The 27,377-nt window shown below is 34.6% G+C and overlaps 2 protein-coding genes across 5 annotated transcripts; both read right to left on the bottom strand.

Moving 5' to 3' along the window:
* On the bottom strand, positions 793-16,022 carry LOC109360381 (DNA repair protein UVH3). 4 transcript variants are annotated; one of them, XM_019605233.1, is made up of 20 exons: positions 15,890-16,022; positions 15,400-15,650; positions 13,995-14,146; positions 13,833-13,910; positions 13,573-13,690; positions 9,457-9,632; positions 9,252-9,372; positions 8,946-9,023; positions 8,809-8,862; positions 7,645-7,829; positions 6,523-7,474; positions 5,791-6,456; positions 4,636-4,830; positions 4,463-4,548; positions 4,002-4,284; positions 3,772-3,908; positions 3,022-3,106; positions 2,289-2,879; positions 1,022-1,689; positions 793-881 (listed from the first exon to the last, which is right to left on the bottom strand). In XM_019605233.1, the coding sequence occupies exons 1-19, from the start codon at positions 15,975-15,977 to the stop codon at positions 1,066-1,068; spliced, it is 4,920 nt and encodes a 1,639-aa protein (XP_019460778.1). In that variant the 5' UTR covers positions 15,978-16,022; the 3' UTR covers positions 793-881; positions 1,022-1,065. The 4 variants fall into 4 exon arrangements, with proteins under 4 accessions (XP_019460778.1, XP_019460777.1, XP_019460779.1 ...); XM_019605232.1 differs by having other exon boundaries at positions 5,791-7,474; XM_019605235.1 differs by lacking the exon at positions 793-881 and having other exon boundaries at positions 1,536-1,689; positions 2,289-2,358; positions 2,393-2,879; positions 5,791-7,474.
* LOC109360382 (translation factor GUF1 homolog, mitochondrial) lies at positions 19,164-25,139 on the bottom strand. The gene is made up of 12 exons (XM_019605237.1): positions 24,774-25,139; positions 23,008-23,758; positions 22,428-22,584; positions 22,201-22,255; positions 21,875-21,942; positions 21,698-21,802; positions 21,545-21,616; positions 21,229-21,342; positions 20,767-20,907; positions 20,623-20,682; positions 20,189-20,386; positions 19,164-19,555 (listed from the first exon to the last, which is right to left on the bottom strand). Exons 1-11 carry the CDS (start codon positions 25,083-25,085, stop codon positions 20,221-20,223), a joined length of 2,001 nt encoding a protein of 666 aa, XP_019460782.1. The 5' UTR covers positions 25,086-25,139; the 3' UTR covers positions 19,164-19,555; positions 20,189-20,220.

Genomic DNA, 27,377 nt, shown 5'->3' with positions numbered 1-27,377 from the left:
TATATATGTGTGTGTATATGAGGAGGGGTCCGTTTACAACTAAGTTAAGTTACACTAATTACACTCAATCTCAGTCATTCATTTTCTTAAATCTAATGGACCAAATGAGTGAAACTTAAAAGATGCTTAAAATTTCTTTTATTCTCTCAACATTTATTTCCTTCACTCATTTGATCTGTTGGATTTAAGAAAATAAATAACTAAAGTTGAATGTAATTAATATAACTAAACTTAAGTGTACACAGATATCTCTCCATGTATAATTAGGGATGAATTATGTAGATTTAAAAAGAGAATGATAATTTGACTGACATAGTGTCTACTCAAAATTACACTCATCCTCATTCCCCTAGTTTCACACCTACCAACCTTCTGCTCCTCCATTTCATCTAATTATGCATCTTCATCTCATTCAACCCATTTTTGTATTTATTTTAACCCCATAAGCTCTTAGCATAAAAAGGATAGGGAGAAATGGTGATTATATAAAACAGGTAAATGGTGGATTAATAGAAACTAATTTGACTTATTCGCAATCTGAATACTAACTTTGAATTTTTACTTTGTCGAGAAACAAAATAGAATACACATATTTATAAGGTTCAAATTAGATATTTACTCTTAACTTTATATACCGATAGGTTACTCGATAAAGAATCTGCCCAGTAGGACAAACTATTCAGCAACACAAATTTCTAATGTCAGATAGTCAAACTGACATTACTATCTGCCAGAAAACAATCACAATTCATGTTGTCGTATAGAATATATGACAGTTTAAACCATTTTGACAGTTAGAAAGCCTATCCAAATCAAACCGGAACTTTTGAAAGTTGTTGGGTGAGAACAATATATTACATGGTACAAAGTGCAAACACAATGTGAGAGTTCATCTACTCTCCCACTATTTTGTGGGGGACGAAATTTTTTTAATAATTACAATTTTAACTTAAATAATTTTTTCCAACGAATATGGTAAAGTGACACAAAAAGTGGGACAATAGATGCACTCCTACATAGTAGCCCTAAACTAAACCTATCACATCCAAAAGCTATAGGGAAGTTTCAGTTCATCCTTCTTTTCTTCAAAAACGGTATAGCACTAAAAGCTCCCATGGAGATTCCACTGTTCTCATTAGTATTCTCTGGTTTCAAGACCCCCATTTCAGAATCAGCATTTAGAAGGTCATCATTTACCTCTTTATTACCATCTTGCACTTCAGTTTCAGCTTTTTCAGTGCCAGAAAACAATACATCTGAACTATTTTTGTTTCGGATAGTCTCGTCGAAAAAATCAGAACATGATGGAAGGTCTGCAGTATAATCAGCTGTAGCAGTATTGACATCAATTGCATCATCATTGTTAGTTGTATTGCTATCATCCAAACAGAACCCACCTCCTATTTTAAGGTAGTAATCAGAAGAATTATCATCTGTGTGAAAAGAACTTTCTGACTGAAAATTTTCTCTAGGCAAGTTATCCTTTACAGGAATATCGGCTTCACTGGTTTCTTTTCCTCTGCTGAGATCAGTTGCAGCCTCTCCACATCTACCATGAATATCAGATACGGTTTCTTCTGCTGGCTCATCATGCAAGAATGGCTGGTTTATCTTATCAAATGCATCATCAGAATCTTCAACTTCAAGGTCATTCAAAGAATACTTGACAGGTTTCCGAGATCGCGTTGACTGGAGAGTCGACAAAAATAGTAAGTAGAACACCTTCACATTCCTTTTTATATTTTTTGTGGCCAAAGGTCATTCAATGTCACAGGCAAACTTTAATTCCTTCTCAGTTTATCAGCTAATAAAAGATGGTGCCTAGGTTTTATAGATGTAACTGAGATGTAATGCAAAAAACTTACAAAGTCAAACAACAAAGAAAATAAATTTCAAATGCCCAGAGGAGACAAAAAAAAAGGGTAGCCCAGTGCACCACGAGAATCCAACTTATTGAGGTCTTAGGAGGGCAGATATATATAGCCTTACCCCACAAGCGGAAAGACTACTTCCAAGATTTGAACTTGTGATCTCATGGTCACTAAACAACAATCTTACCTTTGCGCCAAGCTCACCCTCTCACTAATGAGTAAAACCAAAATTTACCAATGAACATAATTGCCAACCTTCTCTTTTTCATTTACAACTTACAAAGGGAAAAGAAACATTTGGCATAGTTGACAACATTGAGAAGCACCAAAGCACATATATTTTGTGTATTAGTGATTAATAATAAAGGAGCAGTGTATTTCATGTCTACATGTGATAATCAAGAAGAAGAAGCTCACCCTTCGCACTTCTTGTGGAAATTTTGACACATCAGGATGCACACTTGGGACATGATCAACAGTGTCACTACTGCTAGATGAGGTTTCACGTGACTGAAAACCACGACATTCATTTCCCCTTCCTCGTTTTACTCCCAAGCTTCTACCTCTTCCTCTGCCTCTACCACTTCTATTTCTAATCAATTCCTTAACATCACATTGCTCTTCTTCTGTCTGCATACATGCATGTAAATTCTCCACCTCAGATGTACCAGGAGCTGAACGACCATCACTGATTTTCTTTGTCCTTGAACGCGCCTTGCCAAAAGTATCCCCATTGTTCTTTCTTTTATTTGACTTTTTAGTATTAGATTTCTTCCTACTTTCAAGTCCCTCCCCTGTTCCCTTAGAATCATCCGATTTGTAATCCCCAGGTTCAACAGAACTTCGTCTTTCATTCTTCCCACTTTTGTTTAAATCATCCAAAGAATTATCTGTCAAATCTGCAGGTTGCTTACCAGTAATACCTTTTACAGCTTTCTTAATTCTCTTGCTACGAATTTTTGCAAATCTTTCATTGAAGCTGTAAAATGCTTCCAACCGAAGTTGAGTCTATTAAAAAATTCAACAAATATCAGGATATTCATAATAACTAGAGGCATAAAGAAGATTGTATATAATTAACAATTGGTTCAAATTTAATTATTTATTATGATAAAACTAGGATCAACATCAGGAAAACCTGGTCTCTAACCTCATGTTTGTTATATTCTTTTAAAACAGGTAATAGCAATTCATCTGCTTTTTGGCTAACCCATCCGAATTTTTCCCAGCACAATCTGTATAAAAGAAGCAACTCAGAACATCATAGAATATAGATATACATTTTTAAAATAGGTTAAAGAATGTCATAATTTAGAACACTCTGAAGGTAAGATCAATATATAGTCTCAAAAGTTCAGGTTTAGGATGCCCAGAATGATAATACTTGGTTTATCGTGCTCTACAATTCAAGCATGGGACAAAGTATAGATTACATAGCTCTGAGAATCAAAGCTGAAAATAAAGGTTACAAATCAAATTCATCAAGAAACAGGTGGCAGTACAAAAAAGTACTAAATAGCTTACAGGATAAGGCCTGGTACCACATCAAGCAAGCTGAACTTTCCTAACATACCTATCAACAGTATTAGGCCGGTAGGCCCCATATAATAATTTGTAAAAGAAAAGAGTTAAGTATAAACCCCTTCTTTCAAAGAGGTCATAAGACTTAAGGGGGAATGGGAAATGGGAGATGTGAAGGTTAAACCCGATGTAACAACAATTACCCACTTCAATAGGAAGCAGCTCAGGAGAATAGTGATTAGCTCAGTGAATGAGAAATAAGAGACTATCTTATCATACCCTCTCTTTTCAAGACGCTTTGAACATTGTATATAATCAAGAATGAACTAAATGGTCTCACTAGTACAAACAATGGCTCTAAAAAGGCATATAAACTCACTTGCGAAGAACGAGATGATCTGGCTTTCCCCACGTGAAAGGCTCGATTGACTTGTCAACTTGGGGAGAATAGTAAGCAGACATAACTGTTTCACTCGGAAAAGAAGAAGGAATATGCCAATTCTTGCTAACATTTCTCTATAAAAAACAAAATGTCAAATGTCACATACAAACATGATATGTATCCTTCAATTTATTATTGGAAAGCTCAAAAAACAGGAAATCAATTACATGCTTATGGAAGAAAGTTTTTTTTATTTCTTGTACGCAATCCAGAGACTCCTTTTGCTCCGGAGCATGGGGGTCTAATGCAGACTCTTCAATATTGCTTTTCGAGACATTTATCTTCTCTTCAACTTCTGACCCTCTCTTTTTGGTTTTGGATCCACTTTTTGCATCCAACCTTCCAAGTATGGTAGGATCTGGTGACTCCACCCACTGCCGGAATTTAACAAGGCCATCTTCCTCAGGGAATGCATTTAGAACCTCAATAGCATTAACAATGCCAATCCCACTACATTAGCATACAACACAAAAATATCCAGTTAAATGCATTAATGTTGAACCTATATAACCCTTTAGTACCATTTGGACAAAGAAAAGTCAGAGATAAACATTAGCAACATCTCCATGAAGAAAAAGCATCACATCACTAGCCACAACTATGCACTAGAACTAGCAAGTTGTCACACCTTACACCTTCAGTATAGTCACTCCCAAGCAATAATGCCATGCGTACTATTTTTTCTCTGGTCAATCCAAGCTCCTTCTCAATGTCCTGAACAAGGAATAAAGAAAGGCATACAATCAGAATTATTTACAAGTAAAATAATTTCCGGGCACAGTATTTAAAAAAAAAATTAACCTCCATGAAGTATGTCTCTACATATTTGCGGTCATCAAATATATTCTTGTAAACACTTCGAGCCCCAAATAGAAGGACATCGGAGTCATCAGTCACAACACCATCAACCAGTTTAGCGAGTTCCAAATAAGCACACTGCGCTTCAGCTTCCATTGGAGCAATAATATATGGCAAGCCAAACATTTGAAGTAGTTCCTACGAAGTATCAGATGCATCACAAACATAAGGCAACAAAAAGCTTATGGACATTGTCTGTCAAGTGGTATTTAATACATTTATGAAATGAGAAAACCATGATCACCAATGCAAGAAAATGTAAATTACAAGCATCATGCCATGGTCGATTAATGGTGTTATTTACCATTACCCAAGTCTGGACTAATTGGTAAACTGGAGTCGGAATAACATGGACAAAAAATGTAATAGAATTAAAACCACTAAATTGAGAAGTTTAAGCTCTTGCAATGTATATAATAAATATGAAAAGTCAATATCGGACACTAGTATATTTAATGAAGCAAGACAAAAAATTAGATTTCCAACATTGACTTTCCTTTCTTGTGTTTCTTAAAGGGCAATGGTTAACAAAACCCATACAATAAACCAATGAATGCTGTTTACTTAGATTTGAAAGGGATAGCCTTGTTGCACCTACTTATGCATTAGCTTGCTTTAGGACTTTCTAATATAATAAATATTTAAGTATTTGTTCAGTTTTGAAGTCTAGCTTCTTCTTTAGAAGTAATATTGAGCAAAATCAATAAACAATTGTTTTGAAACTATAGTTTAATTTCTGGCAGTGACATTTATATACAAATCCTTCTATCAACATAAGGGCCCCATCCTTGTCTCCTGTCAATGACAATTACTTGCTGCCCCATTCCATAGAAAAATCATAAGTTTAAAGTACAAGATAGTTTTTGTATGGAACCAGGCACTGGAAGAATGCATAGCACAAATTACACCTTGCTTTCAGACTGATACACATTACACATTCCAATCAAAATCGCTCACTCAATAGTTTAACTGACTATTCTGATAGGAGAAAACCAAATTGACAAGCAAAAGCATAAACACACAGCAGCAGCTTTTTTGAAAAATTATAAGTTAGACCTATATGATATCACTGATACATAGAAAAGCTTCAGTTTGCACCTGACATTCTGCGAATACTTCACTGTTTACAGATTCTGCATTACGTTCAAGGTTTCTCTGCTCATTTTGTAGCTCAATATATTCTTGATCGAGAACTCGCATTTCTTCCTCCAATCTAATCTCAGCTACATTGGCAGGTAAATCTCCAGAGGTTTTCACTGCATCTTTGGCAAGGTTATTGTTCCCTCCCACGTAGAAAGTTCTATCATTGTCCACTGCAAGCAACTTCGGCTCCATATTGAGGTCTTCTGTTGATCCTTTCAAGGATGACTCCGTCAAAGGAATAACAGGCTTGGTATTGTCATTAAAATTACTCAATGGTACAGATTCATTAATATAGGTCGTTTTCTCCTCTTTAGTGACACCAAGAGTATTATCCGATAACTGCTCTACGACCATATTGATCTCATCCTCTGTTGTTGCATTTGCATCTGAAGTTGAACCTTCAGGACGAGAGCGTGCATCCAGTATGCAAGGTTTGTCAACCAACGGTTCTTTGTCTTTGAAATTAAATGACAGTGATGAATTTGACTGACCTCCAGGGAAATGCAGAGTTTGTGGGTTATTTCTAGCCATAAAATCATGTTTTTCATCTCCATCTACAATTTCGGGTAATTCATTTTGTTCAGTATTGTCTTCTCTAGGCAAAGTAGAATCACCTGTATTGTTTGTATTATTATTCAGGAATCCTACATTATCATTTAAATCTATTGGGCCAGGACAATCAGGATTAACATCATTGTCTTCTCCATGACCCAATTTATTCTCATCAGCAGTTGAACGCTCATCTACAGATGACATGTGCTTAGGTTCCCCATCCCCTATACTATCAAGGCTTCTCCTTATTGCCTCCTGCAAATCAGACTCCTCCTCCAAGCACCCTCGAGATGCTACCTTTTCTGATTCAAATGGAGATAGTAAGGTGCTTTTAGCACCATCACAGTCTCCATCCTCCCATTCTACCTCGCTCTCATCATTATTATCCCCATCTGCAATAGAAGAGATCAGTTCTACCTTATTTTCTTCACATAAATTGGTATTCTTATCTTCAATAATTCCTTCTTCCAAATTAAAATCTGAATCAGAATCAGAAATTTGTTCTTTTCCTGCCATATCATTAGCACAAAAGATTTCCCTGGAATTTCTTCCTACTAAGCTAGCAAATATGTCATCCTCGCCATCTGAAAACTTACTCCTGCAATCATATTCAAAGGATATCTCTATAGAAGTATCCCTGTCTAACATGGACTGCTCATTTTGAAAATTCTCTCTAACTAAGTCAACATTCATCTCTTGTGAATTACATGGAAGCTGAATCCCAGAATTTTCAAATGGAGCATTATTCTCAGCATTTAGCACTGTGTTATTATTTGAAGCCCTATTCACATATGTTCTTTCCTGCTCAATCTCTTTCATCATATCCAAATTCCTTTGTAAATCACGGGTCATACACATCCCCATAGCTCTCGATCTACTGACTCGAATTCGACCACTCTCATCACGATATGTCTGAATACTATCATCAACATGATCATCGGGTTCATAGCAAGCAAATCCACTTGAAGTATTAGAATCATCACCTGTTACTACTGCAATGTTATTCACAAATTTCTGTGACGGGTGTGTTCCACGTGCTTCTAGTGGTGCATCTTTAATTTTCCCTAATCTGTTGGAGGTAAGTTCTCTGCCATATTTACAAATGCAAAAATAAAGGAAGTTGCAGAAATTAAAAATCCACTAAACATCGTATGCAATACACAAGAAAAGCATCCAACCATATTTAACACTAACATTCATTAGGACTAGCATCTAATTTCTCAATAGCACAAAACCATTGAAAATAAGAATACTAACTGTTTGTCACCCATAAAAGATGATGAAAATATATATTCTCTGTTGGCCTCAGAAGCGATCCGCGAAGTCTGTACACCTCCTACACCTCTCCCAGCAGCAGCTTTCTGTACTTCATCTATCTCCCGCCGGAAAGTAACAGTTTTAAGGTAAGCTTGTATTTGTAGCTCTGAAAATTTTGCAGGATCCTGAAATGAGCCAATCACACATACATTATTCACATAGAAGTACATTGCCTGATCATTAACATTATTAAGAGAAGGAAAATTTATTTTCATCCAAAATGAAGTAATGAACAAATAAAAACACAGGAAAAACAACAGTACTTGCATAGTAAAAGATGAAAGCAAAATATCAATGTCATCGATCATCAACAAGTCCATAAGAAAGCATCTACTACACCCTAATCTTACAAGAGTCATTACTTCTTATAAAGCTACGGATCAAACCATCACCTTTGCCACAACAAACAGAATTGAATACTAAGATGAGTCCTAATACTTTTTAGTTGGTGCAGAGACCTCAAATGCCAATGGATAAGGAAGAAAAATTAAGTCTGCTCGGCTACTGATCCCTACTATCAAGACTTGTGTAAATGCCAAGAAAACAACAATTTCCATATTTTCTAATGAGTTTAATATTTCTACATTGACAGTGTAAGAGTTTTTTACACTGTTAGCACATCATCCACCATTCATATGTTAACCATCATTAACTCTTAAATAAAAATAATACACATGAATGGTGGATATTAAACTCTTATCTAATTCCTAGTAAAAGCATCAGTTTTCTTTCCAGAGTCATGCCTCACATTTTCAAAATAAGCTCAGTAGAAAACAATTAAATATAATTCCTTAATGACATTTCTAGCATTGCAAATGCAAGAGAATGAAAACCCAAAAGCTCCTCCTGTATTTTATGCCAACCATTATCTGATTATTTGCTTCAAAATCAACAGAATTCCCAAACATTTTGTCTACCCTCACTCCATTAAGAACTAATGACAGGAATACTTTTTGCATCAGTTAAATTTACTAACATTTTATAAAGGACCAATCTGTGACAGTATACACTACAATGCATGACAAACACAATTTTCTATTACGTTTACCACATATGCTTTAAATATCAATATATCAAAATTAATATAATCACTTTTTCACCAACCTTCTTGACTTTCTGATACTTTTGTCTGTTCTCTGCAATCAACCGCTCTCTCATCTGCACAATAATTACTAAATAACAGACATCAAAAAAACTAAATGAGTGTAGATAAGCTAAAAGATACTTTATGAGCTCATTACCTGAACAAGGAGGTCCAATTGCATTGATGGAGGCAAAGAGGCTAGAACAACAGGATCAATTTCACCATGCATTGGTGGCTGCAAAAAAAATTAAAGTGAAACAAACACACTTATCTTTATTCTTTGAACCTAGAAGACACATCACAATGATTTTTGAGTTTAGAGTTGGGGGAGCATGGACTAATACTAAAGAGGAGTTTGGACTCATTGTGGTTTTCTATGTTAAAACTACAACTAGCTGTTGCCTAAACTCAAGAAAGATTTCTTGAAATAACCCAAGGAAAAAGACTAGAAATGTAGACTGACCAGTATCATCTCTTCATCTTCGTTGTAGCCACCATCCTCTTCCTCAATGGTAGTAGAAGCCTCAAGAGAAATTGATGTAGTATTCCTTGCATTCTCCTCTAAAGCAATAGATGCAGCTAACCTAATAGACTCATCAAAACAAACATACATTATAACCAAGCAAAAACACTACAAACTCGGAATTACATCTATTTATGCAGCTTACATTTCATCAAGTTTGTCTTGATTGTCACTCTTAGATGTCAAGATGTCACATCTGGGGCTACAGCCAACCATGTCAGTTTCACAGGACAGTATCCCCTTCCCCTTGTCCTTATCAATGACCTTATGTTGTTTCTGGTTTTCAACCTCATTCATCAATCCTTTTTTCTTTCCTTTAAGCTGTCATCAAACAGTAAATAAAAACATTTTACATTTTAATTAAAGAAAGCCAATATATCATATATGCCAGATAAGCAAGTCAATATATAATGATGTTCTTAAGCAAACATTATCTAAACGGCAATGAAATAAATTATGATATGATAAACTTGAAACATTTGTTCCTTAATTGCTTGTCAATTAATATACTAGTCAAAAGAAAAAAATTAGTCATAATAAACTAAAAAATTACAAGATTAATGGTGGAAGACAAAACCATCCACATTCCATGATATATCTTAAACTGACCTGAGCAAGAATATCAAGCTGCATTGACTGTGGTGTGTAAAGAGAAGAATTCTGAAAACTGTTTTTCTGTTATTGAAAATTGTAATGAAGTCTTGCAACAGTTTGCTATGTCTAGAATAGCTAAACAGCTGTCATCTAATGACAGCTCAACTGTACAGCTGTCACATACTGACAGCTTGTACAGTTGCTTCACTACATCTATAATTACCTTCTATTCTACATCTCTAATATTCAACCTGAAGTTGAGAGAACACATCTTTAGAGATGTATAACTTGCCCTCTTTAGGTAAACACTTATAACCTTTGTGTGCATTAGAATAGGCAAGAAAAGTGATTCAGCTTATCTGCAGTCGAGTTTATGTTTGTTATAAGGTCTTAGATGATGATAACAGGCACAACCAAAGACTTTAAAGAAATGGTGGTCAGGTTTTGTTCCAAAAAGTAAATGAGGAGACTGATTTTGTAATGAAGGTGACGGAGGTATGTTTATGAGAAACACAATTGTGATTCAAGTATGCTCCCGGCAAGGCATAGGTAAACAAGCATGAGCATGCAAGGCAAGACTTGTTTCTACAATATATCTATGTTTTCTCTCAATGGTGCCTTGTTGGTGATCCATATAATAGATATTCGACAAAATTTTATGTTCGATATCAATTGTCCAACACAACCTTTACCTTTTATACGAGCTTAGGACCTGCTATGTATAGGATGATTAGGATCATAGATAAGATTAAGAAAGATTCAGAGCATTATGACATTGTTCAATCCATGTAGCCGGCCCACCTAGATTTAGAGATCAATGAACATGATTTATGATAGATATCAAGGCTTGGTTATTGTTATGTGTCTTGCTGGTGATGGGTATGACCACATGAAACCCTATGCAAAATGCCTAGACACTATAGGAATGAAGTTAAGGGTCTAAATTCGCCACCCTAATCACTTTCAATAGTTTTGGTGGTTTTGCACATCTGAGTTTTAACCATTTGGAGAAAGTGTTTAAAAAAGGTTAGAGTTTCATATTTTTGTTTAATCAAATAAATTCAGGTGAGTAAGGGTGAGTCTCGGCACAACATTGTGATTGTTTGCCTTGTGACTTGGAGGTCATGGGTTAAAAAGATGGAAACAGTCTCTTTAATTGCAAGGGTAAGGTTGTGTACATCTACCCTCCCAAACCACATTAAATCGAAGACTCGTGCATTGGGCTACCCTTTTTAAATAAATCCAGATGTGTCTAATGTGAGCATCAACTATCAACTATAGAAACATAATATCAAAAACCAAATTGTCACTATACAGGAGCAAGACCCCACAAATCAATGTAAACTAAGCCAAAAGAAGAGTTATAGACATCACTAGAAGAAGGAGCATGTAGTCTATGAGGTTCACATCCAACAAGCAAAGCAAATGTCAAAGGCACTTTTATTAACATGAGGTATTTAACAATGACAATACATGAAGAACAATGCTCTCCAATGCCACAGAAAATAGTATTGGGACTTTACATTGCTAGACCTAGATATAATACTAGAATCATTAATATTGGAATTGAAAACAAAAGGTCTATGCATAGTAGTTATAGTAGGAGTAAGCATAGAATGAACAACAAATCAGCTAGGAGCTTTAGTAGGTAGAAGACCCGGGAAAGCATGAAGTCCTCATTGGTGAGTGGTCCTCTTATAAAAAGTTGGTTAGTACCTTGAGATTTCACAAATCAATCATTAGTGTGAAATTGAAAGAAACAGTGATTGTCCCTAGCAAATTGAGACAAACTATTAGATTTTTAGTTATGGAAGGCACTAAAAGTAAATTTTTCTTTGACAAAAAGATTAGAATCAATGGGAGAAGGAAAGTGAGTTGTGCCTAAGTGCTTAATAGGGATAGTGGGATACTAGCACAATTACCAAGAACATGTGTTCTAGTGCAGAGTGCTCAACAAGTTCATGAACAAAGGTAGGATTTGCAGTCAAGTGATTGGTTGCACCTGAATCATGGAACCAAACAAAAGGACTTGACATCGTTTGGTACCAGCACTAGTTGTCATAGCATATGGAGAAGTGGAGGAACATAGGAAGAACTCACAAAATAGAGGAAGGTGCTAAAAAATTGTCACGGCCTACACGAGTATGACAACTGCCACCACGAGATCCATGATAACTACCAAAACTGCCATAACCAATGAAGTCAAAATAAGTTGGATGAAATTCAGGATTAGAGAAATTTGGTTGAAACGACGGTAACACTAAAGTAGAATGCATTGAGACAAAAGAAGAAACTGAAGGAACTGATCAATTTCAAGACGGTGTTGCTGCAAGCGAATGATCGTTGGAGGTTCAGGTTGACCTTCTACCGAAGTGATCACAATTTGAAATTCCTCATTCAAGCCATTAAGGATGAAATCTGTATGTTCAACTTGAGAAACTGAACAATGAGTCATCAAAACAACACTCAATTTGATTCTCATAAAATGTTCAGAGATGAAACCAGAACCTTGAGTGTTGGAACGCAATCGCGGACGAATTTGATGTCCCTTGGCTTTTGTTTAAGAGTTGCACAAGGTCTGAACTTCTTGCCATAACTGCCATGAACGACAACAACCAACAACATGAGGTTGAAGAATCTCGGAAAAAGAATTCAAGATCCAAGAAAAATGGCTTGATCTTCTTCCTCCTATAGTAAGAAGGATTTACACAATTGGTCATCACCAGAGAAAAACCGAGGAATTTCAATTCCACAAACAAACCTTGAAGCTCAATTGGAGATGAGAATCGTATTCATGAAATGTTGCCACAACAGAAAATTCTTCTCCGCATGTTTCATTGTTGGAAGCGACAGATTGACCTGTGGGTCAGAATCGCTTGAAGTGGCGTAGCATTCAAAAACACTGGTGGTGAAGACACGAGAGAAGAGGTCCCAATAGCACTAGGCATTGGTGTTCGCCATGGTTGCATAATACCATGTAAAGACAAGAGAAAGAGAGAAGGGAGAGAGAGAATTCTGAAAACTGATTTTCTGTTATTGAAAATTGTAATGAAGTCTTACAACACCTGTCATCTAATGACAACTCAACTGTACAGTTGTCACATATTGATAGCCTGCATGGTTGCTTAACTACTTCTAACTACATCTATAATTAACTTCTATTCTACATCTTTAATACAAAGCAACTAATACAGCTAAATCACCTTTTGCATTGACGGATAGCCGATAGTGGAAAGAAAAAATAGATGTAGCAAAAAGTGAAGATTCAATAAGTTCTGGAGGATTAACATAGAGTATTGAGGAAGGTTTTAAGTATGGGTTTGCGACCATTACAAACACCGATATGTTAAGGTTTTGGGAGTCACCGAAACAGTATTGCGACCACAATTGTGGCAGCATTGGCCACATTTTCCCATAATTGTATGAAATGTCATGATTTTTGGAGTTTCGAAAACCACAACCGCTATTTAAAACATTGGTATTGAGAAGTCAGAATTAGGACATATAAATAATAGCCTTACTTTCCACAGTAGCTATTGCTAAATTCTGAGAAAGGTACAAGCCACAATCAAGAAACCAAGAGTAACAATATACACATAAATAATAAAAAATCATATCATTGTACTATCTACTTGTAACCATCTCATGACCACATTTGCAAATTTACCAGTATCATTTCTTCATCTGCGACACATTCTTCCTCTGAAGGATTAGCTACATAAGATGATGATGCTTCATTTCTGGATAGTATTCCATTTTCCTCTGCAGCAATAGATGCTGCCAGCCTAAATCAACTCATCAAACATTACAAACAAGTTATCAACCATATCCAAGATGTCTGTATTAAAAAAAACATTTTATGCAACTTTTATGTAAGATACTCCATATTCTTCCCCATCATTTGGGATAAATTCATAGGCGGATTACATTTCATCAAGCTTCTCCTGGTTGCAAATTGTCGATGTTATTGTTTGCGATAAATTCCTCTCCTCCTTAGATGCAGACCTAAATAAATAATTCAACTAATGAAGTAAGCATAACTCTCACAGGAGAAAGCTTTACAGATTTACAACAGCATATGCAGCTTACATCTCATCTAGCTCTTTCATATTTCTTTTTCCTGAATCATTGTCAATGCAGTCCATCTTATCAGATTTTTTCTGACTCTTGGTATCATTCTTTGGCTTCAGCCTCTGGTTCTTAATATCATCAGCTAATTCTTTCAACCTCAATGCCTTTAACTGTCAAAAACGGGGTCAAAATAAAAATTAGCATAACAGAATACATGTAGCAAATATAATGTATTAAATGCACCATCTTAACGTGCTATACTCAATGTGAAGTAACAAAGCAAGAACAAATATTAAAATCCAACATTCTCAAATATTTATGAACTGTAAAATCAGGAACATGTTACAATCTAACGCTAAGGTTCAATGTCACTGATTCTCTCTTTTTTTTTTGCAAGTGATACAGAAATGAGTACAAGTGTCCCTCAAAATTAAGAATCATTGCATATTTCATGTTTTCAACACATTACTAAAATATAACCTGCAAGTGAGCAAGTGACAGAGAAACACAAAAGAAGGAATCATAACTATGGTAGACAAACATTTAAGGTGTGCTTGTGTGAGTGAGTGGAGAAATAGTTGAATGAAAAGCTTTTGATTCACTCATTGCTGCATAGTGAAGGGTGGAAAATATTTTTCAACTAACATTCATCTGCAGATTGACCAAAATTTGAGGACTGAGATGTAAGCAAATTGCACTCCACTTTCAGTCATGCTTAATTTTTCTAGTACCCTTCAAGCATGAACAAAACATCACTTCTACTAAAGTATTAACAACACACTCTTTTAAACACAACTATCGGGGTTGGAGTTCAGGTTGGGCACAAAAATATCACCTAGGTCCTCTCATAAACTCCACTCAATGTGCTGTAGGAGAGTATTGAAAAGAGTGTATTACTATCTACTAGCATCGCTCTTCCTTCCTACTTTACATATTTTTATAAGTGCTACCAAAACACTGTTTTCAACACTCTATTGTTCAAACATCGTGCGGGACTCACGAAATAAAATGGATCCATCCTTCCATCTTTGTACCAACTCGCTGAATAATTTGTTCAAGAGAGTGTTCAAAAGTGTGAATTGTTAGCATTACATTTCCTTCTACTTAAAGCCAGTGATCATCGATTACTACCTTTGTTCCTATATAACTGTCTAGTCTTTTAAAGTTGTAGAGCATACAATAAGAAATGTAACTAATATGATTATATAATATTTTCCAATTTTTCCCTTTATCTCTATAATAATAATTATAGTAATTCACTTCTACTTATTATCTTTCTTATTAATTCTGATTAGGTAGGTGCAAGTCACACCACAATTTCCAACTATGATACTAAATAAGAACAAACGTTGAGCAAATTTGCTTTTATAAAGACTGTCAAATAGGAAACAATGTATTAAGAAGAAATGCACCAAATTCTTACATGATTGAGAAGCAATTTCTCAGCAGTTTTCCGGACTTTGGCCTGAGCGTTCTCGCGCTGCCTGCGGCGCGCAATCACGGTGCGGCGCTTAAGGGCAGGGGTTCCTCCATCAAAGATAAATACCGGCTTGATCCGGAGGAAAAGAAGCTTGCAAATGCGACGGAAGAAACCGAGCAAGTGAGCATTGCGAATCATTTCTCCCTTTTCATCACGCATTGCCTTCAGAAATTGAACCATCCATATGCTAGCATCTATCAAAAGAATCAAAGGATTATTTATTCATTTATGAATGGATTAATTAATTAATGATGAACGTAATGGTCTAGTAGGATAAGTCACCACTATATTCCAGGAAGATCAAAAGTTAAGAAAAATTGTGAAGAGGATAGTCCAAATTCCGAAAGAGATTAGTTTTTTACCCATAGTGTTCGTAGTATCGAAAAAGTAATTAATGATGGGAAATTGTAATAAGGGTTAAAGGGAAATATACCGACGGCGAGTGTTTTTCCGGCGAGGGACTCGACGGAGACGCGGCGGCCGACGGGGGAGAGTAGTTCCCAGAGACCGTGGACTCCCATGCTTCTTCTTGCTGCTTACGCTTCTGGTTACAAATGAATCGGTTCGTACGTTCTTGTCCCCTCTCTGTTATTTTAACTTCTTTTTATTTTATTTTATTAAAATTCTTATGTGTTTTTTTTTGTATTATAAAGGTTATCCGCTTGGTACATTTTGAGTTTGTGTTACTTCCTAATAAATGTCACTTTTAGGAATCGAATTTTTTATTTTAAAGATATAGTAAGATCTTACACTTTTGTTGGTAAATTCTTATGTGTTTGTTGTTGGGGAATTCTATTCTATTTAGTATTTAGGATAAACATTCATTTCTAGTACTATATTATATCATATTAATCTTTAATAAATTTAAATTAAACTGTGATTCGTTAATCCTTAATAAATTTAAATTATCATTTTAGTTTTAGTTTTTAAAACTGTGGTTCATATTAATTCTTTGGTTAATCTCTATTTGCTAACAGTAATAGAATGTTTGATTTGACATGTTATATGCATAAGTGGACATGTGTGGCATTTCCATGGTGGAAAATTTTGTTAACTCCGAAAGAACGTTATTTTGAATTGTTTTATTAAATAAGGTCACAAAACAATGTGGTTTTATGATAACTTCTTCCCTCCTCACGAGCTCCAAATAGATTTTCATTTTAATCTCTCAAAATTTTTTTAAGTATCAATATTAGTCTTCAATTCATTCTTCTCCATTTGGGAAACACCCCAACAAAACATAGTAAGGTCTTTTCAAGTTCATAACACAACAACAACAAACAAGTACAATCAAAACTGAGTTCAAATTAAATCAACTTGTATAGTACAAATAATAAAATGTTATGATAAAGATGAAAAAAACAATTATCGATCCATTATTGTAGGTACGAAGAGTCCTCTTCTACTCTTATTTCCTCTTCACACCCTCTCGTATCCTTGTCTTGTATTGGAACATTTCTCAACAATTCCATGCATAATTCATTCGAGTCAAAAAAAAAAAAAAGTTGGTTGGATTACTAATACACCATGTCACCAATGCTAACCATGAGGCAGAAATTAACCATGTCACTAATGTTAATATGACCAAATCCAAACACGGAATTTGATGTTTTTTACTCATCAAAACATGGATTAGGGTGTGTATTGATGCAAGATGAAGTTAGTAGCTTATGCGTTAAGATAATGAAGACTTCACGTAGAGATGACAACGGGACGAGACAAATATGAGTAGTGCTTACTCAGGCCCTTACCTACCCTACTTGCGAGTACTCAATGATTTTTTAAGTTTAGTTATATCTTTATATCCATTGTAACAGTTAATATCAATAAAAATAATTATTACATGAATAATTACATATATATGATAAGTTTATTACTATGCTTCAGTCACTAAAATTGATTATAAAATAATAATAAAATTATATATAATCTAAAAATAATAAAAAATAAATTTAAAAATGTACGAATATCCACGACGCGGATATCATAATATTCGTTTTCACCCATAAATTATAATTGCATATAGGTAGAATTATTCCCAATGAATCCCCAAGCTTCCTCAGCTCATGTTAGTTAATATTTATTTAGTATAATGCAATCCCTTCTTCTACTTTATCTATCATTTACATAGATATATTTATTTATTTATTGTTTTTATTATTCTTATCAAATAGAAAAAGGTCCAAGTACTAAAATCATATGTGAATTGTCAGGAAAAAAATCAAAGGAAACCTATAAACATATTACCACCAAAGATCAAAATTTGTTATTTTGAGCGTGAAATGCCAAGATTCATCAGTTTTTTTTTTGAAAAATAGGACAGAGGCATTTCGATCCATGGAAATATCCTACCAAATTACTTTGTTTTTCTTCTTCCAGAAAATTGATCCAATAAATTACTCTCAATAAAAAAATTAAGATAAATTTTGGGATCATAGTTTTAGGTTAGGCAGGATGCCAAAATAAAACTCAATACAAAGCAAGAAGAGAGAGGGGCTAATGTTTTTTTGTTACTAGCAAGGGTATACTTACCTTTGATAAGAAACTAATTTCTTTCAGGGTGCGTGACTGCATTTTCCAACAAGTGTTGCTCATAAGAATTAAACCATTAACTTTTTAGTTATCTTAGGATTTAGCGAAACCTTATATCATTAGACTAATATCTTGTTGGTAGAGAAACTAATATGAAAGTTATGTGATGTAACTTGACTTGTTGTGAATGAAACATAGCTGTTATATAATTAAAATAGATGAATATGATGAGGAATAACTTACCATGGGTACATGTGCCTTTGTCACCCTTGAAGATCTCATGAGGAGAATTAGGGAACACAATTATTATCCAAAAGACTATATCACTCAATCCATTACTTATTATGATTAGTTAAAAAAGATATATGTAAATTAAAAGTTTTTATTATTGGATATTTAAATGAGAATGGAGTATCTCCTAATATAAGAAGATAAGTTATCTCCTTTTACCAGTGAAATCATGACATGTGTCATGTTTCATCATTTTCTATAAAAATATTTTTAAAAATAAACAAAATAGCACACATGTCACATTTTTACTGACTAGAGAAGATAAATTATCTCATGATATGAGGAGATACATTATTCTCTATTTAAATAAGGTTCATCTTCATCGATAAAGAAATCATATATTTTTATTTCCATCTATGAATGCGATTTTTTGCAATTTGGTTGTTTTTGGGTATATGTTCAATCATCTTCAGTATAGTAACAGATTTGGCCGATAATTTTTTTGACCAACTCTTCTTCCTCTTTGGTATAGTTCTAATCTTACTTATCCTACATAAAAGCCCTATGATCTCACAGTCAGCAGCAAGACAAGATAACAAGCAGGCTCGCTACTCTCTGGGAGCCCGAAAAGTGTGAGGTCGTACGATTTTACGATGATGATCGCAATTTCGACTACCTTCTTTTTAACATTTCAGAACATGCTTCTCCAGCAACACCAACTAGGAGAAAAAAAGTAATGTAAAATCAAAGAGAATAATGTATCTCCTTATATAAGGAGATAACTTATCTCCTCTGGCCATTAAAAATGTGACATGTGTGCTATTTTGTTTATTTTTTGAAATATTTTTATAGAAAATGATGAAACATGACACATGTCATGATTTCACTGGACTTATCTCCTTATACAAGGAGATACTCCATTCCCAAAATCAAATCCATGCAGATTGTACAAGCTAATCAAAGTTGCAATAATATCAAATATTTTCTGATTATTAATGAAAACCTCTTCATGTACAAAGATCGTGGCCTAGGTGAACTATTAAGGCAATTTATCTTCAACCCGAAATACACGAAACATTGGCGGAAAGAAATCAATCTGCCATGTCCGGTTTCCACCAGATAACAAAAATATATGGAAGAATAAGGATTCAACTTAAGAAAGCAATACTAGTCATTTTCACTTATGAATGAGCTCGATTCGAAAAGCAAGAAAGGAACCTTGCATGAAACCAGTCAAGTACATTACTTTCACCATTTCTGTTATTGTTTTCTGCAGGCCTCTCTTTGTAGCAATATCCACAAAGTCGAAATTTGCAAGGGTGTTAGGTTACAAAACCTACAGAACAGAAACAAAAGGAGAAATGGGGATAAATACTCAGTTACTTCATAACATCTTCAAGGAAATGACAATAATGGATCTCCCTGCATAGTTTTCACTAGGTATGGCTACCGAATGAGAAGCATGGACAAACTCAGCCTTACTCCAATCTCAAACTTTATATATAATCAGTGCAAAGATAAATTTTTTAATTAAAGAAATAATAAGGTTGTTGCTTAGTGACCATGAGGTCTCGGGTTCAAATTCTGAAAACAGTCTCTCTGCTTGTGGGAGTAAGACTGCGTACATCTACCCTCCCCATACCCCACTAAGTGGGAGCCTATACACTGGGCTGCCCTTATAGCCAAAGTTGGACCATACTTTACTGCTAAGCTTTAAAGCTGGATGGTCAATGATAATTAATCACAAATGCAGCCTTTATCTGTTTAGAGATATAGTTTCTCGATTTAATGTATCGAAGAAAGGTGGAGAAGAACTGAAACTTCCTTTTGTAGAAATCTGACTACATTCAAGCCCCACCAACAATTTAGCATTTGATATCAGATCAACGACTGGACACTATTGTTCATGTGTAATTCTTTAGATGCACCTTAATATTGAAGAAAAAGAGAAAAGGAAACATGTGATTACCATATAAATGCAATTATCTTCCAACATGTTTTCTATGAAACCTTCAATAGTTCATGGAAAGCTTCTTGCGGTATATCAACAGAACCAACACGTTTCATTCGCTTCTTTCCTTCCTTCTGCTTCTCCAATAGCTTCCTCTTTCGACTAACGTCACCACCATAACACTTGGCAAGAACATTTTTCCTCAAAGCAGAAATCCTACAATTGACCATGGCAGAATTGATGACTTAAAGTACATAAAGAATAGACCTAATCCTTCATCCTTTACTTTTGTTGGGGATTTTAAAATCGACCGACATAAAGGCTTCAGAAATGAAATGACTAAGATAGTAAAGTGTGTGATCAAAATTAATATTTTCATATCAAAACCAATTTTTATTGTAGCAACCATTCCAAAAAGTCGCATTAGCAAAATACTTTATATAGAAGCTTACGTCTCCCTAGATATAATCTTTGACCCAATGGCTGCTTGTATGGATATCTCAAACATTTGCCTGTTCAAAGTTAAGAAAATTTTGAGATGAGTTGAAACTAATCCATATGAATGAAACAATAAAATTATTTCTAAAAAAAAAGACCTGTCTATGGCTTTCTTTAATTTTTCCACCAGTTCACGCCCAACACGATATGCTTTCACCTTATGAACAATGGTTGCCATCGCATCAACTGGTTGCCCATTCAAGAGGATATCAAGTTTCACCAGATCGGATTGTTGATAACTGTAGTGGAACCCATTGAATGCATTATAAAGCTATGCTACTCCAAACTTACAAATTCACTTGTTCATAAATTTGATACAGCCAATAAATATATTCATAATATTATCTATCAAACAAAAGTAGAGAGGAAAGGGTAAAAAGTATATCCCCGGGTATTATAACTTTTCTATACCAATCTACATTGGCACATGTACCGGATGATTGTTTCAAACTATACATGGCACAGTAGATGGTAAATGTACCAAAGTAAATAGGAGTGGGTGCATAACAGCAACCATGAACACAGTTATAGGAATAGAGACGGAGGACAAGGGTACTTACTCTGCATCTTCATAATCAAATGATGCATAGCCTGATGTTATACTCTTCAGTTCATTATAAAAGTCAATAACAATTTCTTTCAAAGGCATGCGATACTTCATGAATACCCTTTGGCTGCAGGAATAAAAAAAAAGGATCACTGTTTCAATAATAGAGAAGCTAATGTACAGACATACACAGAAAATACCAAAATTTATGTCAATAATTGAGGAATATCTTGTAAATTGAGCATCTAATATCCAAGAAAATCACATCACTTTTCATGATGCATTTGGATTGATATGTTCACGAAATGAAAACTTGGGTAAAATTGTACCTGTCAATGAATGAGTGCTCCAACTGCTGACCCCTACGCTCTGAGACAAGGGTAATAACGGGTCCCACATACCTTATATAACCAATAAATTAAGACAGGGAATATCTCTGAAAGAATCAAATAAATTATACTCAGGGTTGTACAAGAGCTTACTCACTAGGAATGATTATAGTAGCTAGCACTGTAGGTTCCCAACAGGCTATTACTTTTTGCTTGGGATTAGAGGGTAACGTAGCAGGATTCTGAACTTCTAATTTGCTGAAAAGCACATATAATATTAGCATATATCAGAATGGAATTTAGCCTGACAAATACGCCTTTTCTACCTACCTTCCATCAGAATACTCGAATATATAGGGCACGGTAGGAACAGTTGAGATAACATGAGCTCCATACTCCTGTTTATACATAGTATTTGTCATCGGAGAATAAAGCAGAAAACGAATTAAAGGTCTTCTTCTATACATTTTTTTATCATTCCAATGCAAATCATACACAGAATGCTTATGAAGCATACATGTAGCAACAACTAATCATTTTTCTCAGTGTGGGGTCAGAATAGTTGTTGTTGTTGTATATTATTAGTTATTTTTGAAAAATATATCTTCACCATCAGCTTAAAGTTATAATTTGGTTTCCATACAATGATATATTACCTGTTCAAGCCGTTGATGAAAAACATCCATGTGTAGTAAGCCTAAAAATCCACACCTGATTGCATATATATATATAAAATAAAAACCATAAGAAAGCTATTCCGCATGAAAGTAGCTATGTTTCGAGTTTTGGCAGAACCAAATTCTCATCCCATTCCATTAGTAGTACAAAAAACAGACATGAACCATGGTCCCAAAAAATGAAAAAAAACGGAAAGATATCAGACCTGAACCCCAGACCTAGAGCTGTGCTGGTTTCTTTAGCAATAGAAACACTGGCATCATTGCATGTCAACCTCTCTATTGCATTGTTGAGTGCTTCGAAATCCGATCCATCTGCTGGATAAAGACCAGAGAATACCATGTGTTTTGCTGGCTTGAAGCCTATAATTCAAAATTATCAAATGTAAATTTAAAAAAGAGACACAGATGAAAGGAAGTGAAAGTCTATGTGATCCAATTAATTCTATGCCATAAAGAACTTTAGCTTGATTGTTTAGTTAATTTTTTTCCGGTAGGCAAATTAATAATGGTCAAATGATGAAATGAACTCATTCCATTTTCTGTATGAACATCACCTATAAGTGTTCCAAAAGTGAATGAAGTCTATGTGATCCAAGTAATTCTATGCAGTACAGAAAAGTATCAATAGCCTACATCATGGTCTGGCAGTGACTATCTAATATATATAATAATGTATGCCAATTAATTGCACGGTTTACAAATTTTTTTACCAAATCAGTGCATAAAGATAGCATATAAAAGTAACCGAAAGAATAGATGGCGGACAAAAGATGACAGCTATACCTGGGAGAGGTTCAACAGCGGTTTTAGTATGGTAAATTGTATCTCCAATACGTGCCTCTTTGGTTGAGCGCATGCCACTTACAACATAACCAACTTGTCCAGTAAGCAAGATTCCGGTAGGTTTAAGTTCAGGATGCATGATGCCTACATCAAAAACTTCATATGACTGACCAGTAGCTACAGTAGAAATCTTATCCCCCTTGCGCAGGGCACCATCAACAACAGCAACATGGCATATTACCCCTTTGTATTCATCATAATACGAATCAAGCAAAAGCATTCGTAGAGGAGAATTGCAACTCCCAGAAGGCGGAGGTATGCGCTCTATGACTGCCGGAATGATACTCTCAAGACCCTGTCCAGTCTTAGCAGATGTCAGCAGTACATCGCTTGGGTCGAGATCAAACATTGACTTTAACTGGGCTTTAACAAGATCGGGATTGGCAGTTGGCTGGTCAATCTTGTTTATGACCGGTACAATGGTTAAGTTAGACTCAAAAGCAAGGTAAAAGTTAGCAACAGTTTGTGCTTGGACTCCTTGAGCTGCATCAACAACCAAAAGCACACCCTGACAAGCTGCCAATGACCTCGACACTTCATAACTAAAATCCACGTGCCCGGGAGTGTCAACAAGATTCAGCAAAAACTTACATGACTCCTTTCCGTCACTAATATTGTCACCATTTACGCTGTGCTTATAGAACATGGTTGCAGTCTGAGCTTTAACTGTGATTCCCCTTTCTCTCTCCACCTAAGACATTACAGACTTCATCAATTAAGTAACAAATGAGACAAGAAATATAAAATTTTCCACTAACCACCACACTGCCCCATTCCAGCACCTAGATAACTCAATATAATCTTCAGAAAAGCACTAATCTCGGGTAATACCTTTTTGTCATATTTTTATAGGTAAAGTTTTTCTAACCGGAACGGGAGAAAGGAATTTGTGCAGCTGTCGGGGTTTGAACATGCTCAATCTCGCAGATGTACCAATAGAGCTATCTATTGGGGACACCATTTTATCATTCAATACTGCTAATAAACAAACCCGCTAGGAAGCCTGGTTATTACAGTTTACGACACACAACCAAGGTATAATAAAATTAAAAGAAAGATGCAAAAGCACAAATCTTAAATTAATTAGAGGAATAACATTTTGAAGTTAACATGAATCTTAACGTCTACGTGATTCTATCTGACTAAGAACAGGAAATGATATTTTGGAGAATATAAATACCTGCAGCTAAATTGATAGAGCCGCATGACAAAAAGCGACCTTTCCCTCTCTCACTCCGCTAAAAAACTTTTTTTTTAGTATAACTAAGGGTATCCCTCACTAAGAAACTAATCTCTTTCCGGCGTGTGACTGTCATTCCCAATAAGTGTTCCTCCCAAAAATGTAACTCTCGACTTTTTGGTCTATCTGGGAACCAAGTGAGGTCTCACACCAGTAGACTAATGCCTTCTTGCAACTCCTCTATGAGTAAGAAACTAATCCTTCCGGGATATGTGGTTGTCCCTCAACAACTGTGGCTTACAAATATCAAACCCCTGTTGCCACTAGACCAATGCCTCATTGGAACTCTCCTATGAGTAAGGAACCAATCCTTTCGGAGTGTCTGACTGCCTCTCTGACAGGTGTAGCTCCTAGAAATAAATCATTAACCTTTTGGGTCTATGAGATCTTATACGACTAGACCAAAGCGTTGGAACTCTCCGAAAAAACCTAACCCTATAAAAAAAATTAAAAGAGAATAAAATACCTGCAATTTATCAAGATATTGAGGCTGGCCATGACCTTTCTTAATGGTTCCAGTGAGTTCAAGAAGGCGATCAGCAAGGGTAGACTTTCCATGATCAACATGTGCAATGATAGAGAAGTTTCTAACAAGCTCTGGAGGGTACTGATTCAAATCTATGGCGTTTTGTTCTTTGTTGTTTTGCCGTGAATTGGAACAAAAGCGTGGATGGGTTATTCTGTTGGTAAATGGAATGAATGGGAATGAAGAAAATGAGGTTGAAGACATGTATTTCCATTGCCGTAGGGTTTTCGAAGCTTTGTGCAGATAACCCATTTGGTTTTTGGTTACTCAACCTGTGATGTGCCCAACATGGGTCGAAATGAGAGAGCAAAATGTATATAATTTACCGAAAAAACATCAATGTCATGTAATCGTAAATAATTATGAGAATAAATTTTTATACTAACAATGCATAAATAATTATGTATAATCAGTATATCATTTGTCATTCATTTAAATTATTTTTTTTATGAAAAGTCAAACATATTTAAAAATAAATGTTAAATAATAAAATAATAGTATAAAAAACTCATATACTATCGGTGTATACGTCTTTTTCTCTTCTAAGTATTCATTTAATTCTTAATTTTTTCTTATGTATACTTTAATTTCTGAAAAACAGAAATTCAAATTAATATTCAAAGATAGTGAGTATCCATCAAAATAGTTTTTCAAAAACAATTCATAATAATTCTTAAAAAGATTAATTTGACTTATATTTAATATCTTTAGGGCATGGATAAGGATGACAAATTTACACTACAAGTATACCTTGACTAAAATATTAAAGTCTTGGTGTACCTTTTAAATTATTTGTATACTTTTGGGAAAATCGTGAATACTAATGCCGAGTTTCTTTTTTTTCTTCTAAAACCCTGCATAACTCGTTATCTACATTAGCGATTTCTATTTTTTTTATATAAAGTAAAGAAACTCGTCAGCCTAGTGGATGAGTTTCATGTTCCCCAACCTATTTCTAATATATTACTTTGTGGTGTATAATTGGAGAGCACACTTGTTGTCTCACTCTTTGTATCACTGTATGTACTATCACCTTTAATTGGTTAAAAAAATTATTGAAGTTTAAAATATAATTATTTAAATATTATTCTGACCAATCATATCTCCTGATACAAGAGTGACAAAAAAAAGTGGAACAACAGATATGGACCCGTACAATTCAAGTGATTCTCTAATTTCTTTTTCAATAACATTTTTTCCTTATTGGTTCATAAAGAAAGAACAACATAAACTTCCGTCAAAAGAATTTTATTTGTATTTCTATATCTTCTTTTAGTATATGTGAGAGGTTTGTGCAAAGCAAAAGAAAAAAGAATAGAAAATGGCCAAAGTATATAAGAGAATTTGAACCTACATCTTAATGATATATCATTACTTATTATATATATATACATGAAATTTCAAGGACCCTAAAGACTTTAAAATTATAATATTATACTACAAATTTAAGAAATCAATAAAATTGATTATTCTTATTAATATGTGTAATTCATTTACAAAATCATAATAAAGACGACATTATGTAATATACTATTACAAGAATATAAAAGAATAAAATGTATGAGTTTAATAAGTTTATTTGCATGACAATCTCCAATATCATAAAATAAAGACTCCATTATCAATATAAAAAGCCTCGGCAACATGAAACTCGTCCATTGTGCTGACGAGTTTCTTCACTTTATATAAAAAGATGAAATCACCAATGTAAGTAACGAGTTATAAAAGGTTTTAGAGAAAAAAAAAATAAACTCGACATCAGTATTCACAATTCTCCCAAAAAGTACACCAAAGTGATAAATAATTTAAAAGGTGCACCAAGACTGTAATATTTCAGCCTAGGTGTACCTGTAGTGTAAATTTACTGAAAAGGATAAACAATATCAAGAACTCCAAAGGCTTATGAGGTCCAACAACAAGGACAATAACCAATAGGGTAAAGGAAGATAACTTACATCCAAGAATGGTTTACTATATTAAAGAGTGAAAGAATTTTGCTTCACACAACCATATCATGGCCCGCGGCCTAGACATGTTGGCTAATGTAATATGACACATATTTGTTCATACACGACTTTTTGTGTGTAAATGATTTTCAGATGTTTTTTTTTCTAATTTTTCGAATTATAGTAACTTTCATTGTCAAATAAGTGGTCCTTCAAGATTTTGCCTTGAACCACATGAAATTGTTGAGTGCAAGAGAAAAGCTTTTACCTTGTCTTTTCATTGTCTAAAGATACTTAGTACAAGGCAAATCATTTGTGGTTGCATTAGCACTTGGAATATCATAATGGGGTTGTCTTCCTTTCTAAATTCAACTATATTTTAAATGTACTTGAAATTTATGGATCAAAATAATCTTCATCTTACTTAGAATCTTTTTTAATACATATTGTGAGAAGTGTTACCATAAATTCTTAGTTGATCTGTTTAAGGACTTATTATCAGGTTAATCACCTAACTGTGAAGTCCAACCACTAGTTTTTTTATCCATCCTTAGATGTGGCACAATTCACCCCACCTCATACCATTCCATTTTCTTAT

This window comes from Lupinus angustifolius, chromosome LG11 (genome assembly GCF_001865875.1).
Source record: "Lupinus angustifolius cultivar Tanjil chromosome LG11, LupAngTanjil_v1.0, whole genome shotgun sequence".
Lineage (NCBI taxonomy): Eukaryota > Viridiplantae > Streptophyta > Magnoliopsida > Fabales > Fabaceae > Lupinus > Lupinus angustifolius.
This window is presented reverse-complemented; position numbering and strand designations above follow the sequence as displayed.

Bases quoted from the DNA above. Each gene is read 5' to 3' on its own strand.
- LOC109360381 (XM_019605232.1), bottom strand. From the start codon at position 15,977: ATGGGAGTCCACGGTCTCTGGGAACTACTCTCCCCCGTCGGCCGCCGC. The intron at 7,830-8,808 runs GTTGGTGAAAAA...GGCTCATTTCAG, and splicing joins AGTATCAGAAAGTCAAGAAG to GATCCTGCAAAATTTTCAGA. The intron at 4,831-5,790 runs GTGCAAACTGAA...GATACTTCGTAG, and splicing joins AAGTATTCGCAGAATGTCAG to GAACTACTTCAAATGTTTGG.
- LOC109360382 (XM_019605237.1), bottom strand. From the start codon at position 25,085: ATGGGTTATCTGCACAAAGCTTCGAAAACCCTACGGCAATGGAAATAC. The intron at 22,585-23,007 runs GTATAGCTGTCA...TTTGAATTATAG, and splicing joins CGCTGTTGAACCTCTCCCAG to GCTTCAAGCCAGCAAAACAC. The intron at 21,803-21,874 runs GTAGGTAGAAAA...TGTGCTTTTCAG, and splicing joins TTCGAGTATTCTGATGGAAG to CAAATTAGAAGTTCAGAATC.